The 17,618-nt window shown below is 41.5% G+C and overlaps 2 protein-coding genes across 4 annotated transcripts in view; one reads left to right on the top strand and one right to left on the bottom strand.

The window, feature by feature from the left end:
• The window catches only part of LOC100054965 (NACHT, LRR and PYD domains-containing protein 2), a 59,273-nt gene that overhangs the window by 17,352 nt on the left and 24,303 nt on the right, over positions 1 to 17,618 (top strand). For both annotated transcript variants that reach the window (XR_011422011.1, XR_011422012.1), the window contains exon 2: positions 4,903 to 5,058. The gene's annotated coding sequence lies outside the window, so the exon portion shown is untranslated. The remainder of the gene's footprint in view (positions 1 to 4,902; positions 5,059 to 17,618) is intronic.
• LOC100055052 (leukocyte immunoglobulin-like receptor subfamily A member 5) lies at positions 1,562 to 5,273 on the bottom strand. 2 transcript variants are annotated; one of them, XM_070223421.1, is made up of 7 exons: positions 5,144 to 5,273; positions 5,006 to 5,041; positions 4,539 to 4,823; positions 3,986 to 4,285; positions 3,657 to 3,701; positions 3,389 to 3,439; positions 1,562 to 3,243 (listed from the first exon to the last, which is right to left on the bottom strand). In XM_070223421.1, exons 1-7 carry the CDS (start codon positions 5,175 to 5,177, stop codon positions 3,098 to 3,100), a joined length of 897 nt encoding a protein of 298 aa, XP_070079522.1. In that variant the 5' UTR covers positions 5,178 to 5,273; the 3' UTR covers positions 1,562 to 3,097. The 2 variants fall into 2 exon arrangements, with proteins under 2 accessions (XP_070079522.1, XP_070079521.1); XM_070223420.1 differs by having other exon boundaries at positions 5,006 to 5,250.

Raw genomic sequence — 17,618 nt, 5'->3', positions numbered from 1 at the left:
AATCTGGTTTCAGGAGAGCTGTTATTCTCCTCTTGTTCTGCCATGTTACTGTAATTCTTCATGGTGTTTGATGAATTGACCTCTGCCAGCACATCTGTGGTAATAACCACCTTTCTTATTTGGGTACAGCTTTGGTTACTTTGTTCCTGAGCTGCTTCTGCTTTTATTTGAGAGCCTGAAATTTCCACCCTCCATTACCTCTGCTAGAGGCATCATCAGTGCCTTCCTTGTCCTTCTTGTTCCTCTGAGGTTGGTGGTACCTTGCTGCTTTCAATGTCATTGCCATCTCAGGTGTTGCCACTGGGGTCACCAGGTTGTGAGCACTTCTGCTGCTTCTGGGGTTGCCTGGGTCTCATGTTCCCCCACTTGATCTCTGTAGGCTTTCCATGGGCTTGGGTGCTTCTGCTCCATGCACCACCTGCAACACTGCTCCTGGGTTACCTGGGGTGCTGGCAGCACTGCTTTCAGGGGCACCGGGTGCACAGGTGTTGCTGTTGCAGTTTGGGGCCCAGGTTATTGTTTGAAGCCCCTGCTGTTGGTAGAGCCAGTGTTGGAGTGCCCCTACTTGGGGCTGGGTCTCAGTTTCTGCTCTAGTTGCTGAGGCTTCATGTCACAGGTGCCACTTCTGGAGGAGGAGTAGGGGCTAAGCTGTAAGTGTTGTTGCTGCCCTGCAGTCTCTGGTCACTGGTGCCCACCACTGTGCTTTAGAGACCTCAGGTCAGGGCACCCTGCTCCTGCAGGTGGAATGTGAGCTCTGGTTGCTGTCCCCCCCCTGCTGGAGACACTAGTGCCACTGCTGGGATGAGGATGGGGCTGGGTTGCTGGTTCCGTTCTGTGTGATTAAGTCTCAGGACATCTGTCTCACTCGCCACCACTGGGGGGTGATAGGGGCCAAGACACAAGTGCCACGTTAGCCCTTTCAGCTTGTCACTGGCATGCACGCTGGTGTGAGGATATGCATTTTGGATCTCTGCCACCAGGGGTGTGGGAGGGGGCTGCTTCCTAGCTCCAATACACCCAGGAGGTCCAGTCCACCCACCTGCAGCTGTGTAGATGCATGGGCCACTCAGGCATTCTGATGAGCTGTGCAGGGAGTCCTTTGTTGGTCACTGGATGTCTAACTTGTTATAACATACGGGAGAGAGACAAAGGAATGACAAACTGCCATGATGCTGATGTCACTCCTGGTCTCACCTTTTAATTTTTGCTGAGGAAGATAAACCCTGAGTGAACATCTGTGCCAATCTTCCCGTATTTTGTATATGGGATGCTGCCACAGCATAGCTTGATGAGTGGTGAATAGGTCCCTACCCAGGATGCAAACATGCAAACCTTGGGCAGCAAAGCAGAGAACACAAGCTTAACCACTATACCACTGGGCTGGCCCCTGGACTCAACTTTTTGAAGGACAATTCATAAGACAGAATTGTTGAATTTTAACACTTGCTGTCTGTTTTGTACAGCCCCAGAGTTAAGAATGATTTTTAGATTTTTAAATGATTGAAAGAACCAAAAGAAAATTAATGTTTTGTGACCTGTGAATACGACTCAAAATCCACGATTTAGTGTTTGTAAACAAAATTTTATGGGAACACAGCCATGTCCTTGTGGTTATATGTCACCTACAGTTGCTTTTTTGCCACAAGAGCAGAATTGAGTGGTTGCAAAGAAGGTCAGATGATGACAAAGCCCAAAATATTTACTAGTTGGCCTTACAGAAAAGTTGTCATTTAGCACATGAAAGTGACAACTAGCAGGGTCTGAGAAGGAGTTCAGAGAAAACATCCAAGAAAAAGTTATGTATTTGCTGACACTTATAAAAAATGTAGGAATTAGCCAGGAGGGTGAGGGAATGGCAGCCAGTAGCAGAGAGCTCATAGAGAGTCTAATCATGGGGCAGAGATGAGAACAAAGAACAGGTGATGTAACTTAGAATCTACATGTCTCTACAGAACACAGTATCCTTCTGGTTAAGTCTGAGGATATTTATTAGTTACTTCAGTAGATTGGACCTACGAAGTTCCAGAATGATTTCATCAGTGCAACTGTATCGGGAGTCAGAGTTAACCATTCTCTGAGTCTGTTGTTTTACTCCTATGCTTCTAAAGATGTTCCTTTTCAGAAAAAACAAAAATAAACCCCAAACAGGACCAATGGCTAACATCACAAATAGCCATGTGACTTCAATCCTGAAACAAACCAACTAAAATAAATGTTCATACTTTTCCATTTGCTTTCTAGAATCTTTAAAGAAAAAAAGGGATACTATTGGGAAAAAAATCAGCATTTCTATCTCTGGACTCATTTTTCTCCCTGCAAGTACAAGCACTCTTAGGAATTTATACTTTACCCAAACTGAAGCAAGGTTTGTTAAGCATGTCTCTCTATTCAAATCATGTCTTGTCCTAAATTCTAAAGAGTGTTAGTGTCTCATCCCCACATCTCCCCCAGGAGGTAGTGCAGAAGTGCGAGTCCAGCCAGATCAATGGTCAGATGTACTGAGATCCTGGAGGTTGGCTGAGTAGTCCCCCTCAAGTTGTGCTCCTCTAATCACCAGAACCTGTGAGTAGGACCTGCCATGGCAAAGGGACACGTGCTGATGCAAGGGCGTTAAGAATCTGGAGACTGGGATATTATCCTGGATTATCTTCTTGGGCCCTATGTCATCACAAGGGTCGTTATTAGAGGGAAGCAGGAGGGTGGTAGCAAGAGGGAGAAGAAGGAAGGAAGGAAGCAGAGGTCAGAGAGGAGAAAGGATGCTGCACTGGTGGTTTTGGAGATGGAAGAGGGATACAGAAGGCAAGGAATGCACACAGAGTCCAGAAACCAGAAGGGCAGGAACACAGATCAGAACCTAAAAGAGGAATGCAGGCCTGCAGACACATTTTAGACTTCTGCTCTCCAGAACCAAAACAGAATAAATATGTACTGTTTTAATCCACTGTGTCTGTGGTTAGGGTATTACAGATTCAATAGGAAACGAATTTTGATAGTCTCAGTAGATTACATAGCCAGGGCCCTATCTCCTCTAGCTGCTCCCCCAGGGTCCACACAATCCTCAGATGCCAAAAGAGGGACATCAGTGCTGTCATTACACTCAGGTGGGGGCTTGTCTGTGTCCATTGAAGGGCATCTTCCGGCTGTACCAGGCCTCAGCCAAGAGCACCACCAGGACGAAGAGAATCAGGCCAGCCATACTCAGCCGGACTTGATTCTCTGCAGAAAGATGCCAAGCAGCATGCTCTGAGAGAAAAAGGAGAGAAGGGTACAGAAGAGGCATCAAGGCCCATTCTGCTAACGTACCCCAAACCCAAGCCCATTTCTCCAGTCTACTGGATCTGGCATGTAGCCCCCCCAAGCAGCACCCACAGGATAAGCACTTACTTACCTTTCATTCCTCCTGTCATAGTGGGCAGTGTGGTGATCTCATCAGGGAATTCTGGGGTCAAGGAAGACAGGAGTGAGGAACAAGCTGCCTCCAGTTGCCCTGTTGGAGCCCTGTCTACTCTTTCCTTGCTATTTCCCTATTTCAGCAAACAAGGACTGACTCCCTGACATACCCTGGGCACGTGAAGCTTCTCTCTACCTCATGCCTTTTGCACCTGCTCTTCCTTCTGCCAGCCCTGCTCCTTCTACAAATATCAGCAGTTACTCACCAGGCGAAGGTCCGGGGTTCGTGGGACCGGGATCGTCAGAAGCTTCTGAAAATGGGGTTGAAATGGGAGAGATTTTCTTTCTCTCTGCTCAGACTCTTCCACCCAGATTCCCAATGATATACACTGTCTTTCCCTGGCCCCTGGGCATGTGGTAGGAGGGCTGCTTTGGGAGTGAGGCGGAGTGAGTTCCTAAGAGCTTCTTGTCTAAGACGATGGTGGTGACATGGCCTTCCCACCATGCTGTCCTCCTTTTCCCAGTCCCTGCTCTATCTGGACACTATCCATCTCTGGGATGGGACATGAGGATTGATGGGCTGGGGCTTCCTCACCTGTGACCCAAAGCTGTAATCGGTCGCTGGGGTGAGACCACACATAGGGGTGACGACTGAAGACACCATAGCATCTGTAGGTCCCAGTTTGTGTGGAGGAGACTTGATTCAAAAGGAACACAGCCTGGTGTCCACCACCCTCAGGGGTGGATATTTGGTTCTGGATGATGTGAACTCCATCTTTCTTCATAAGAATAAATGCATCAAACTTGAGTGTTGAGAAACACCGCAACTTCACATTCTCCCCTGAAGGTGCCATGATACCAGTCATGCTTGAGAGGGAGGGTTTGTCATAAGCTCCTGAGAAAGAAGGAAGCTTATTGATAAAGGACTGGGTCACATACATGCATTGTCCCTTTTTGTTCCCCAGGAGCAGACATGGCTCTGGTTTCTATCCCCTCCTTGTCCTGCTGTGAGGAATCTGTGTCTGCATCCTCTCTACCCCTTTCCAAGGATAGATGTTTTTGTCCTCTGTGCTTCATATCTGCAACATCTGGTTCTTCCCTCTGCTAAGGGGTCAGTCCTGGCTCTGCTGCCCCTGTGTCCCACTCACTAGTCATCACCAGCTGCAGGGGGTCACTGAACTGGGACCAGCTGCCTCCACTCTGATAGGAACAGTGGTACAATCCTGCCCAGTATGGCGTCATCCCTGTGATACTCCAAGTGTTTGTCTTCTTGGACAGCAGTTGTTTCTCACTATCCAAGGGCTCAGGGCTTCTCACTCTAGACAGCACGTATGCTTCAGCTTCTGCAGGCCCTCGGCACAGGATCATTACAGGAGTCCCACGTGGAACCATAGTTCCTGGTACAGCTGTGAGAAGAGGTGGTGGGAGAGTTCCTAGAAGAAAAGAAACAGGTATGAACCTACAGGTGTGTCTGTTTCTTATGCCCTCCATCCACTTCTTCCCCTCTTACAGCCACTGGCCCAAATGTGGAGTCCCATCTTCCCAGCTGTCAAGAGAGCTGATATCTGGCCGAAACCAGGAGTAGGATCTTACGAGTATTAGGAGGAATACTCACCTTTCTGCGCCTGAGTGCTCTGGCCTAGACACAACCCTGGAAGGAAACAACGGGTGAGACAGCTCAGCCTCCTAGAACCGATGGACCTGTCCCCTGTAGCCTTGTATTTATAGCTGGGCCCTTCTCTCCCAGACTCACCAAGACAGAGCATGGAGGGAAGAACCATGGACATGGTCCTGATTCTATGCCAGCCTGCTGGCCCCAGAGGTGTTGCTCATATGAGGAACAGATTTCTCTGTATTGACAAAGACCTCCAGGAAGTGTGGGTGTGGCCCCACTTTCACCTGGAGAGCTAAGGCAATCCACATCCTCTCTCCTCCTACTTCCTCCTGGGTGGGGCTTGCAGGAATACATGACACATGAGTAGGATCATCATCTGAACTTCAAACTACAATTAGTCCAACTCGATCCCTGTTTTCTGTGCCCAGTGCCACATAAGCATTTTAATCTTTCAATATGATGCAAGGGGTAAGAGAGGCACAGGATATAGAAGAGGAAAGAAACCATTTCCAATCACAGGACTGCTCTGAAATATCATGTGAACTCATGGCCCTCCCTTCTTAATTCTGCATTCCATTTGCTATATACAAAATGGAGGAATGGTAATGAGCTCCTGAAGAGCTCTAATCACATAGTGTGTAAATTCTCCAAAATAGCGTTTGCTGGAGATTCAGTTGCATAATTATTATTCCTCCTCCCTCCCCACTTCTGTCTTTATTCCCAATGTAATGTCAGTGCTGATTCTTCATGGTTGTCAATTTTGAACCTAAAAGAGATACTTACATTAGGTTGAGTCCCACCTTTGTTCTTAAACCTTTCACACTGCCTGAACCTGATTGCACAGCCATGCCATCTGTTCTCCTGGATGAACAGGTAGTGCTCATTTAAAATTATCCCCTATCATACCTTCATGATACTGTCATCATCAAAAACCTAAAACAATTTATAGCCAATCTTTTATGAGTTTTCATTTTATTCCGGACGTGTAGATTACATGGAGGGAGTATGCATTTAATCTTTACAAAACTTATTACTATTTTCAAGTCAATTAATTATTTAGTCACCTGTGTAATCATGTTGTAAATCTAAACCTTTTGCAGGTAGGATTCCATGGGAGCCTCGGGACTACTGTGAGTGCCATGGAAGACAGGCTTTATTACAGAGATGAGAGTTTAGGCGATTGTGGTTGTAGATAAAGAAGTCTGGAGAAAGCCAGTGCCATTGCATCTGGTGTTCATTCTGATGTCACTAAGTCAGCCAGCCTGGGTGTTGAGAGGAAAAGCTGTATATGAGGCGGGGCAGGTCAGGGGCACACTGGAGCCCTCAAGGGAATTTGGGGGCCAAGCTCTCTTTCTCCATCTCCAACCTCAATGGTGTATGATGCTCTTCACCACAGATCTTGAAAAACGCTAATGCAGGTTCCAGCCTAGTTGAAGGAGCTGAGAGAGCTGGAGGAACGGTGGTTTTGGCTGTGGGCTCACCCCAATGGGTGAGACAAAGGGTCCCGTATAACATGTATGGGCTGCAACACACTAACCCTACACTTCACACACTCACCGCCTAGGGATAAACATGCGTGTGGGTTCACTTCCACCTTCTACATCTTGTGCCAATTTCTGTTGTGGTCATCCAGAACCAGAGAGGGAAGAAAATTCTAGGAGAGAGAGTTCAAGCTTAGCTAAATTGACATGGTGCAGAGCCACCATAGCTTCTCCTCATCAACTTGGATTCCATACACACATCTTTTAACCATTCTTCACTTTCAGATACAGCAATAGCAAAACCATGGTTTCACTGGACATGATGCAAGTGCTCTTTATGCAGCTAGACACATGCCCATCACCTCCCAGGAAGATATTACAAAGCCCTTTTATCTATCATGGGATACTATTCAGTCCTTTTCTAGTCGAATCATGCTCTTATTTTGATAATCTGTTTGGTAAATCACTGAGATATAACATTAACATCTAAGCCTTGACTTCAGAATCAATTGGGAAATTATGGTGAAGTCTCATTTTTTTAAGAGTAAGAAAGGATGGTGGTCATAGAGATGGACACAGGTGGGGGCAATGCAAGTGATACATGGAAGGCACATGCACCTTCATGGTGATCTTGACTGTCTCTGATTTATTTAAACTTAGTAGCATCTAATACCCATTTCTTCTTGGCCCAGGGCCCACTTTAGTATTGTTCCTGTGACATGGCCATGACTTCTTCCCCTTCTGAAGCAGTAAATGCTAGGCAGTCCTCTCCCCAGCCTCCATTCCATGAGATCCATATTCTGGACATGGATATATAAGCTGGCTTTGACCTGGAGCATCCATGGCCTCTCTCTGCCTGCAGGGTGCCGATGCTAGCTGAGAGCTGGTACTGCTGCGGGTGAGTAATTGCAATGAAATGAGGTTCCTGGTGTTGGGGTTGCATCAATGCAAGGTGAAGCACATTGAGGTCTGTTGTAGAAACAGCAGGGCCCACATCAAACCTGGTCTGTGGGGGATTCAGGCTGCAAGCTGAGCCTGGAGACTCGTTCGCCAGCCCTCTAAATGGTTTTGACCTTTCACACCGTTATCTAATACTCATTTTAAATGAATCAAGAGTGCAAGATTCCACTGATATCATCTAAAAACTATGAGATTTAATGAGTGGTTGGTTCTGGGGCTGATAGGAAAGGGAAGAAGTAAGGATGGGTGGCTCCTGGTTTTTTTATCTGAGTTGCTCACTGAAGGCTGGTGCTATATTGAAGGAGGGAATGAGCCTGCATGTTTGCATATGTGTGTGTGTGTATGTGTGTGTGTGTGTGTGTGTGTGTTGTACCAATGAAACATCTTCACTCACTGTATTACCTCTAATATTCTATGCCTGCAGGACAGAGGTGGGTCCTGGAGGACTGGCTGCTTCATATTATGGCTGCCAAACTTGTCTTAGTAATTATTTAGGGACTGCCTTTTCCTATTTGAAATACCTCCATGTTTACTCAATTTCATAAAGCAAAGTCTTATACTCTCTTTGACACTGGCCACCTCTTGCCAAAGACCCTGGTAGGGGTCCACATTCCCTATATCCACGGCTCTTAATTTATTTGCTTCTATGGCCTTTGTAGACAATGGTAGAATCGTACGTAGTCCTTCAAGTTCAGAAATAGCTCTTACTTGCACTAGGATTTCCCTTTGGTAGTCGTGTATCAGTAGCATCCCTCTAAGCTTAACATTCTCATCATCATGGCCTGGCCAGTTAGGCCCAGACAAGTCAGAGCCCCTGTGTTTATGTCCTGGGGTCATGGCCTGGGCATAGAGAAACGTGATGTAGAGGTTGTAGTTTGAGATGTCTGTGGCTGAAGAGAAGGAATTTCCCCAGGACTGAGAAGATAATAAAGGTTCCAACTCAGAGGAAAAGGCAAACAGGACAAAAGTTGTTTGACAGGGCTTTTCTCTCTCTGATACTAGGGAAAATATCCATATCCATATCTATCTATGTGACTATCTATCTATCTATCTATCTATGATCTGTCTATCTATTTTTCTGTCTGTCCTTCCATCCATCCATCTGTCTGTCCATCCATCCATGTATGTATCTATGAATGTATGTATGTATCTCCATAGCTCTGTATCTATCATCTTCTATCTGTCTCCATCCTCTAGAGCCACAAAGGGTACCCTTGAACACAGAAGTCACTATTTCTTGGGAGAACCAGCTGTAGGCACACGCCTTTGCATTTATTTCCTGTCACACTGTTTTGGCCTCAGCTTCTTGGGGAACAGAATATAAGACTGGATGATTTGCTTCTTAACCCCCCCTGTCCATTTTTATACACTCTGAGGACTAAGAATGTGTTTTGTACGTTTTTAAATCATTGAAAAAATCAAAAGAAAAATCAAAATTTTGTGACCCTAGAAAATGGCCTGAAATTCAAAATTTAGTCTTCCTATACAAAATTTTATTGGAACACAGCCATTCCCACTCATTTTTGTGTCATCTACAATTGCTTTTTGCTAAAACAAGAGAATTGAGAAGTTCACAGAGACGAAATATCTTGCAATTTAGTATTTGGCTTTTATAGAAAAAGTTAGCTGATTGCTGTTTAGAACATGACAGAGGCAGCTAGTAGAGTCTGAGAAGGCATTCAGAGAAAACTTTCTGGAAAAAGTTATGCACATGCATAATTCAATGGTTTTTAGTAAATTTACCAATTTATGTAACCATCACTGCAATCTGGTTTTAGAACATTCTATGGCCCCAATGAAATCTCAAATTTCACTTTATAGTTTATCCCATTGCTACCTCCAGGCTCAGGCAATCTACTTGGTGTCTCTATAGGGTTGAGCTTCTTGGAAATTTCATATTTCAGATTTCTTGGAATCATGATAGGTGGTCTTTTGCATCTGGCTTCCTTTCACTTGGCTTAATGTTTGCAGTGTTCATCCACGTTGTGGCACGTATCAGTACCTCATTCTTTCTTATTTATTTTTATTGATTGATTGGGATATAGATGACATATTGCATTGTGTAAGTTTAAGGTGTACAACCTGTTGATTTGATACATTTGTACATTGCAATATGATTACCACCATAGTGTTGGCCAGCACTTCCATCAACTCACATAATTATGATTTTTTCTTTGTGGTAAGAACACTTAATACCTACCCCCTTCACAACTTTTGAGTGCATAATACCATATTGTAACTATAGTCACTATGCTGTACATTAGATTCCTACAATGTATTCATCCTATAACTGGAAGATTGTATCCTTTGACCAACAGCTTCTCATTTCCCCCACCCCTTAGCCCTTGGCAACCACCATTCTACTCTCTGTTTCTATGAGTTTGACTTTTTTGGATTCCACATGTAAGTGATACCATGTAGTGTTTGTCTTTCTCTGTCTGGCTTGTTTCACTTGGCATAACGCCCTCCAGATTCGTCCATGTTGTCACACATGGTAGCATTTGGAAAGCCTATTTAGAAGCAGGCAGTTTAGAGGGTGGTTTTATTTCTCCCTCCCAGGGTGACAGTCTTGCCTTGTCCAGGAGATTCATCCACTCACTTGCAGAGCCCCGTGGCCTGGCTTACAGAGGTTTTAACAGCACTGGGCATTCTTTTGAACTATTTTTTATTGTGGCTTCTTATCAGTTCATCCAGTGCTCTTTTCTGGCCACATAATTCCTCTTTTACATGTCCAATCACCTTCTCAGCCTTTGTCTACCCCAGCAAAACTCACTTGCTCCAGCAGAAGTCTGTTTAAATCCATCCTTCTCCCCTGCCACCATGAGTTATGTGAACTTGGGGATGTTACTTAACATTTCGGTTTCAATTTCTTCACTCGTAATTCAGGGTGTTAAGAGCACACATACCTCATAGGGTGCAGGATGATTAAAAGAAATAATGTAATGAATGGCTTATGAAACATTTGATTCCATGGAGAAATATATGTTTATATTTCCTTCCAGCTGATTTTATAAACCCCAAATGTGTATGTGAGTGCATGTGAATAAACAACAGTAGACTTTTTAAAAAAAGATTTTATTTTTTTCCTTTTTCTCCCCAAAACCTCCCAGTACATAGTTGTATATTCTTCGTTGTGGGTCCTTCTAGTTGTGGCATGTGGGACGCTGCCTTAGCGTGGTTTGAGGAGCAGTGCCTTGTCCGCGCCCAGGATTCAAACCAATGAAACACTGGGCCACCAGCAGCAGAGCGCGCGAACTTAATCACTCGGCCCTGGGACCAGCCCCAACAACAGCACACTTTTAATTTACGCATTTGCTTATTTATTTAGTGTGCTAACTAGCTAGTTCAAAGCACTGACTGTCATGCCATCCTATCTTGATTTGAACCCTAGATCAGTCAATTACAATCCTATAACTCACTGAATACTAGATTTTAACATCAGTAAAATTGAAATGTTAATAGTACTTATTTCATAAACTTTATAAGTATTAAAGGATGTAATCACACAGAAGCCTGTTAAAATAGTTCTGAGCAATAGTTTGCTCAGTAATTTTATTATTATTAACATTCATTTTTCATTTTAAAATCGATCATTAATCATCGATACCTTCTTTTAATTACACAGGGTGTTAAGTCATCATGTTAAAATGCTGTGTGGTATTGGATTCCATGGGGTGGGCTAACATAACCTGTTCCAGCAATGCTTATTTTTGGGCATTTGCTTGATTTGCAGAAGCCTAAGCTCTCCTAGGAGAGTATGAAAATCTTTCCATTCTTTGTCAGATGGGTTTCCAATAAATGCTATTTTCACTTTTTGATAGCTGTTTATTGATGAGATTCATCAATACGTTTACTGGATTTCTATTTCAATATTTCTGAATTATAAGTGTGAGTTTTGAAAAGAGGATGAGAGATGTGATTTTTTACAGAGTGAAGGAGAAATATGTTTGGGGTGTGTGTGTTGTATGTGTGTATAGAAGCAACAGAATGACAAGTTCTTTTTATAAACAGTGAGTTGAGACATGGCAAGATGTGGCTTCAATTAAATTCCCATTTGCTTAGGCTAATTGGTAGATCTAGCCAACATAACATTCCACAGTACAGTTTATTTTTCAGGGAGACAGAAAGATAAGCTGACAACAGTAACCAAGGTTTTTCTCCTGTATTTTGAGTAATGATATCCAGAACTTCTCTGGCCAAAGATCTTCCAACGGCAAAATCCAGCAGATCAGGGCAAAATAGAAAACACTTCTTACATACCTACACATACACACACACAGACAGGCTGAGCTGTGGATTTTTCCATATTTATCCTATTTTATCCACTTAAAGCCTACAAAATAGCTGGTGGCAATCATGACTTTTTGCATTTGAAAGTGCTAATTTACCTCTTCTTCCTCTAAGTTTAGAAGCAATTCTGGGTACATGTCCAAGGGAACTGAAATCAATATCTCAAAGAGATATCTGCACACTTGTGTTCACTGCAGCATTATTCACAGTAGCCAAGACATGGAAGCAACCTAAGTGTGAACCAACAGATTAATGGATAAAGAAAATGTGGTATATATATACAATGGAATATTATACAGCCACAAAAAGAAAGAAATCTTACCTTTTGTGAGAACATGAATGAACCTGCGGGACATTATGCTAAGTGAAGTAAGCCAGACACAGAAAGACAAATACCGCATGGTTGCACTTATATGTGGAATCTAAAAAAGTCAAACTCACGGAGGCAGAGAGTCGAATGGTGGTGGTCAGAGGTTGAACAGGGAGAGGAAAGGGGAGACATTGGCTAAACGGTGCAAACTTTCAGTTATAAGACGAATACGTTCTGGGGATCTAATGTACAGAATGGTTATTATTGTTAATAATACTGTATTTTCTACTTAAGTGATGCTAAGAGAGTAGATCTTAATTTTCCTCACCACAAATAAAGTGGTAGCTATGTGAGATGGTGTGTATGCTAATTAGCTTGATTGTGACAATCATTTCACAATGTATATTTATATCACATAATCATGTTGTACACCTTACATGTATATAATTTATATTTGTCAATTATACCTCAATAAATCTGGGGAAAAAAGACACCTTGGTGAAAAGACAAGACACAATTGAGAAATAGACAAGATAATATACATGAGTTTCCAACACACTATCCATTTTATTGTTGATTATTTCAACTCAGACTGTGTATTTGGAGCAGGTGCTGGAGATACAGAAATGAAGAGGACAGGCAATCCCCAATCCCTCATCGATACCATATTATTCTGGAGATAAATATTTAAAAATTCACATTAAAAAAAGATAATTTCAGGCAGCAATTGCTGTGAAGAAAAAAACAGATAATGCATAGGAAATCGGTGGAGATAGATTAAATTTTATAGTTAAATGAAAAAGTCATATTCAGCCTGAAATTCCAGCTATATGATGATTATAGGAGGCACATTTCAAGCATTTGAATAAGGATTTTTAAGGTAAAAGAAGGTTTGAAAATTTATGTTAGCCAAGCATTTACCAATAAACCAGCCATATCTATATCTATTTTGGAAAAATATATTTTCAGGAAAAAGTCATTATTATGAATAAAGTGGCTCATTTTTATAGTGAAACATGAGTTAGTCACCATGTAGTTATAGCAACTCTAAACTTGTATGCAAATAATAAAGGAACCTCAAAATATATAAAGCAAAAATTAATAGAAAAACAAGAATAAGTTGACAAAATCACTATCCTTTTTGGAGGTGACAAGACAGATATCTCAATTATAGATTGATCAAACAAGAACAATATCTATTGAACGTCTGAACAACCCAAATGACAGGATCGATAACTACATCAATATATGTGTACGTAGAATCCTGCATCCAACACAAATTGTGATTGTGTTCTGTGCCCTAAACAGGTCATGTATTTGTATATTTGAAAAAATCCTCTATGTAATTCATAGGTCAAAGAAGAAACAAAAAGGGAATTAAAAAAATAATTAGAACTGAGTGAGAGTGAAATTATTATTGACATTTGTGTGTTTCACTGATGGAAATGTATCCATGTAAATATTTGTATTAGAATACAAAATAATAGCTTCCAATTATTGAATTGTGTCCAACTTAAGGAGGCGGAAAGAGAATAACATCAAAATATAGAAGGAAGTTTTCAATAATGGTAAGAGCAGAGATCAGTGAAATAAAATGTGAAGGTGCTAAAGAGAAGAACAAAGGAACAAGTTGGTTCATGGAAAAGACTAATGATAAACTTTACAAAGATTGATAAAAAAGACGAAAGACATGTAAATAGTAGCAGTGAAAAACTGGACACAAGCCATACATACAGCAGAGAATATGTGATAATATTATATTATGAACCATGTTGGCCAAATAATTTGAAATCTTGGACAACACATTTCTTTTTTTTTTTTGCTTTATTTATGTCTATTTAGTAAACATTCTACTTTAACAATTATAATGAACATTCTACTTTAACAATTATAATGAACATTCTACTTTATAGTGAACATTCTACTTTATTCACCTTATAGTGAACATTCTACTTTATTCCCATTGATCTTTATCGAACATTCTACTTTATTTATTTTATTTTTTTAAAAGATTTTATTTTTTTCCTTTTTCTCCCCAAAACCCCGAAGTACATAATTGTAGATTCTTCGTTGCGGGTCCTTCTAGTTGTGGCATGTGGGACGCTGCCTCAGCATGGTTTGATGAGCAGTGCTATGTCCACACCCAGGATATGAACCAACGAAACACTGGGCTGCCTGCAGCAGAGTGCACGAACTTAACCACTCGGCCACGGGGCCAGCCCCCATTCTACTTTATTTTTTAAGTGATTAACAAATACAGTGAACATTCTATATTACTGTATAATGTGAAAATTTCTCATGTCAATCAATATTCTTATGCAACACAATTTATAATATATCCAAAGTACTCCATTAATGCATAATCATTTCTGATGTGTTTCAAAATCGACGATGTCCTCTTTCCTTAGTAGAACTCTTCACACCTCAGCCCTTTGAAAAATTCACCCCTGTATTTCTGGAGGTTCTTGCGGGTGTCTTACACGTGCTTGTGAACAAACCTCAGTCTGTTGAGTGGCCAGAGCTCCTGACTGAGCCTCTGTCCTGGACACTCAGCTTCACCACGTCTACCTAAGCTTTGCTGTTGCTCTGTTGGCCAATCGCCGCACTATCCAGGTCCTGTCTCCTAGAACTCTCAAGCTCTAGATCTCTGAGATGCAGAAGCTGTGCTGTTTCCTCCTGGACTCAATGCCATCAAAGCCAGTTTATTTATTTTACTTCTTTTTATTTTTTCATTTCTTTTTTTTTCAGGTGTACATCATAATATATTTTGAATTCTGTGTAGATTACATCACATTCACCACCCAAAGACTAAATATAATCCATCACCACACGTGTCCCTAATCATTCATTTCACCCTCGTCCCTCCTCCTTCCCCTATGGTAACCACCAATCCAATCTCTGTTGCTATGTTTGTTTGTTGTTGTTTTTATCTTCTACTTATGAGTGAGATCATATGGTATTTGACTTTCTCCCTCTGACTTATTTCACTTAGCATAATACCCTCAAATTGGACAACGCATTTCTATACAAAAAACTTATCAAAACTGACTCATGTTGGTCAAAGGGTACAAATTTTCAGTTATAAGATGAATAAATTCTGGGGATCCAATGCACAGCGTGGTGACTAGTTAACAGTACTGTGTTGTATATTTGAAAATCGCTAAGAGAGTAGATCTTAAGTGTTCTCACTCCCCTCCAAAAAAGGGTAACTATTGAGGTGATGGTTGTGTTAATTAGCTTAATTATGGTAATCATTTCATAATGTATACATACACCAAAGCATCACGTTGTACACCTTAAATATACACAATTTTATTTCAATTATAACGTCAATAAAGCTGAAAAAATAAACCCTGGCTCATGAAAGAAAGCAAAATCTAAATATTCCTAGAGAAACCAAAGAAATAAAATCAGTAGTTTAAAATCCCCCTCAAGAAAGAACTTCTGCTTTTAGCTATCACAGCTTATATCAGACCAGTTGCTTCACTGAGAATAACAATAAACATTGGATTGCAATCACACAGTTATATCCTTCATTCACTTATCAGCCAAGGCTGCAAGACCCCCGAATGTCTGAGGACTCCTGGTGGTCAGGGTTGGGAGGATGAGACCTCCTTCTACCTTTAGAGAAGAATTTTATTGGAAAGAAGATTTAATATCTCTCTGATCTGGGTTTTTCCTGCCCTGATAGTTGAGACTTTTGTCAAGCTCTGCAACATCTTTGATCTTTACTTTCCAAATTGTACATTTGAAATATTGCCCTCTTCACAGATTTGTGGTGGAGACTTCACATTTGATTGTGTTGAGAACCCAGTGTGATGCAGAGAATGCTCGTGAAATAATTTAATTCTCATTTCTTCTTTATTCCTTTATCTACTTTCTTCCTCCCTCCCCCTACTTTCTTCTATTTCTCCAATTTAAAGTAGAAAGTATAGAATAACAGTAAGAGGAAGGCCAGCAAACTATGAGCAGTGGCTGAATCTGGCCCACCACTTGTTTTTTTCAATAAAGTTTTATTGAAACACAGTCAACCCATTCACTATGTATTGTCTGTGGCTGCTTTCTTGCTGCAATGGAAAATTGAATAGCTGCAACAGAGACTGTATGGCCTGCCAAACCGAAAATACTTACTATCTGGCCTTTGGTTAAGAGTATGTCCTCTGGAATTTGTCTTTCACACTCTCCATGCCTCAGGCTTATCATCTGCAAAAGAGTTGTGACATTAGTAATACCTATTGTTTTGGGGTTGAATGAGTTAATTTATGCCATGGGCTTAGAAAGTACATGACACATAATCATCGCTAAATTTTATGTTTTTATAATAATTACTATTACTACTGTTATTACTATTGACATGACCATTTTTACCTCGGTGCTTTATTTCTCTACCCCTTCTTTCCACTTTTCCTAAGCGTCAAAGTTAGATAAGTCTAAAATTCTCTCTCTCTCTCTTTCCTGAGACCCATAATCGTGGAGATAAACAAGTGTCTTAGAGAGAAAATTATAAGCTGAAAGAAAAAAACCCAAACAAACAATCCTCCTGAAAAAATCCCACAATTTATTGAATTCTTTCATCCCTCTTATACAGCCAGAGGCTGCTTTTCAGTCATAGAGCCTAGAGAGTCCTCAATTCTTTCCTGGAAAAAAATTGCCTCTCAAATAGGCAAAATGAGTTAAAATTAATATCCATGAGAATTGATACAAAATTAATACAAAATAAGTCAAATGAATGTCAACATAAATCAATGCCATCAATTGTAGAACTAACAAGCTTGGCCATTTTGATGTGCAAATTTTATTTAACACAGAGTATAGATGCATTTCAATATAGTTGGTATGATGGAGAGAGGCAGCTAATTGTAAGTACGTCAGTGGTTCTCCATCAGGGGCTATTTTTCCCCCCGCCCCCGGGGGGGATATTTGACAATGTTTGGAGAAATTTTCGGTTGTCATAATTGGAGACGCTACTGCCAACTAGTAGGTAGAGGTCAAGGATGCTGATAAACATCCTGCAGTGCACAAGACAGCCCTCCACAACAAAGAACCATTCATCTCAAAATGTCAGTAGTGTAGAGATCGAAAATCCTGAACCAGATGGTTTAGGAGAGAGACTGAACATTAGAATCACCCGGGGAGCTTCTGAAGACTCCTGGTTCCCTAAAGCCCACTCCAGACCAATTCACTTAGGATCGCCAGGTAATTTCAATGTGAGCCTCTTGTTAAAGGTTGAGAACCACCCGTTGTTAATCATGTGAGGCCATTCCACCTTTGGTGAGGAAGACCTGCCCCTCTTCTCCCCAGGGTCCCACTGGCCAATCATGGAGCTTGGGTCAGCAGACAAATTCCTCTTATTGGAGATTTTGTTTGCATGGAATACCCACTGGCTGCAAGTAAGCCCTATACTAAGGGAGGTGAGTACCAGCTCTGTACATATTTCTCTGTCTTATTTTTGAAGTAAATGGTAATTATTGGTTGAGTCTCTAACAGAATGTTGCAAGCTTTAGTGGTTGGTGTGAGGCTTTTTGAAGTCCTCAAGCTGAACTCTCTCTTTATAAGGAAGAGAAAACAGATT

Source organism: Equus caballus, chromosome 10 (assembly GCF_041296265.1).
Source record: "Equus caballus isolate H_3958 breed thoroughbred chromosome 10, TB-T2T, whole genome shotgun sequence".
Classification (NCBI taxonomy): domain Eukaryota; kingdom Metazoa; phylum Chordata; class Mammalia; order Perissodactyla; family Equidae; genus Equus; species Equus caballus.
Note: the sequence above shows the minus strand (reverse complement) of the source record. Positions and strands in the feature narration are given on the sequence as shown.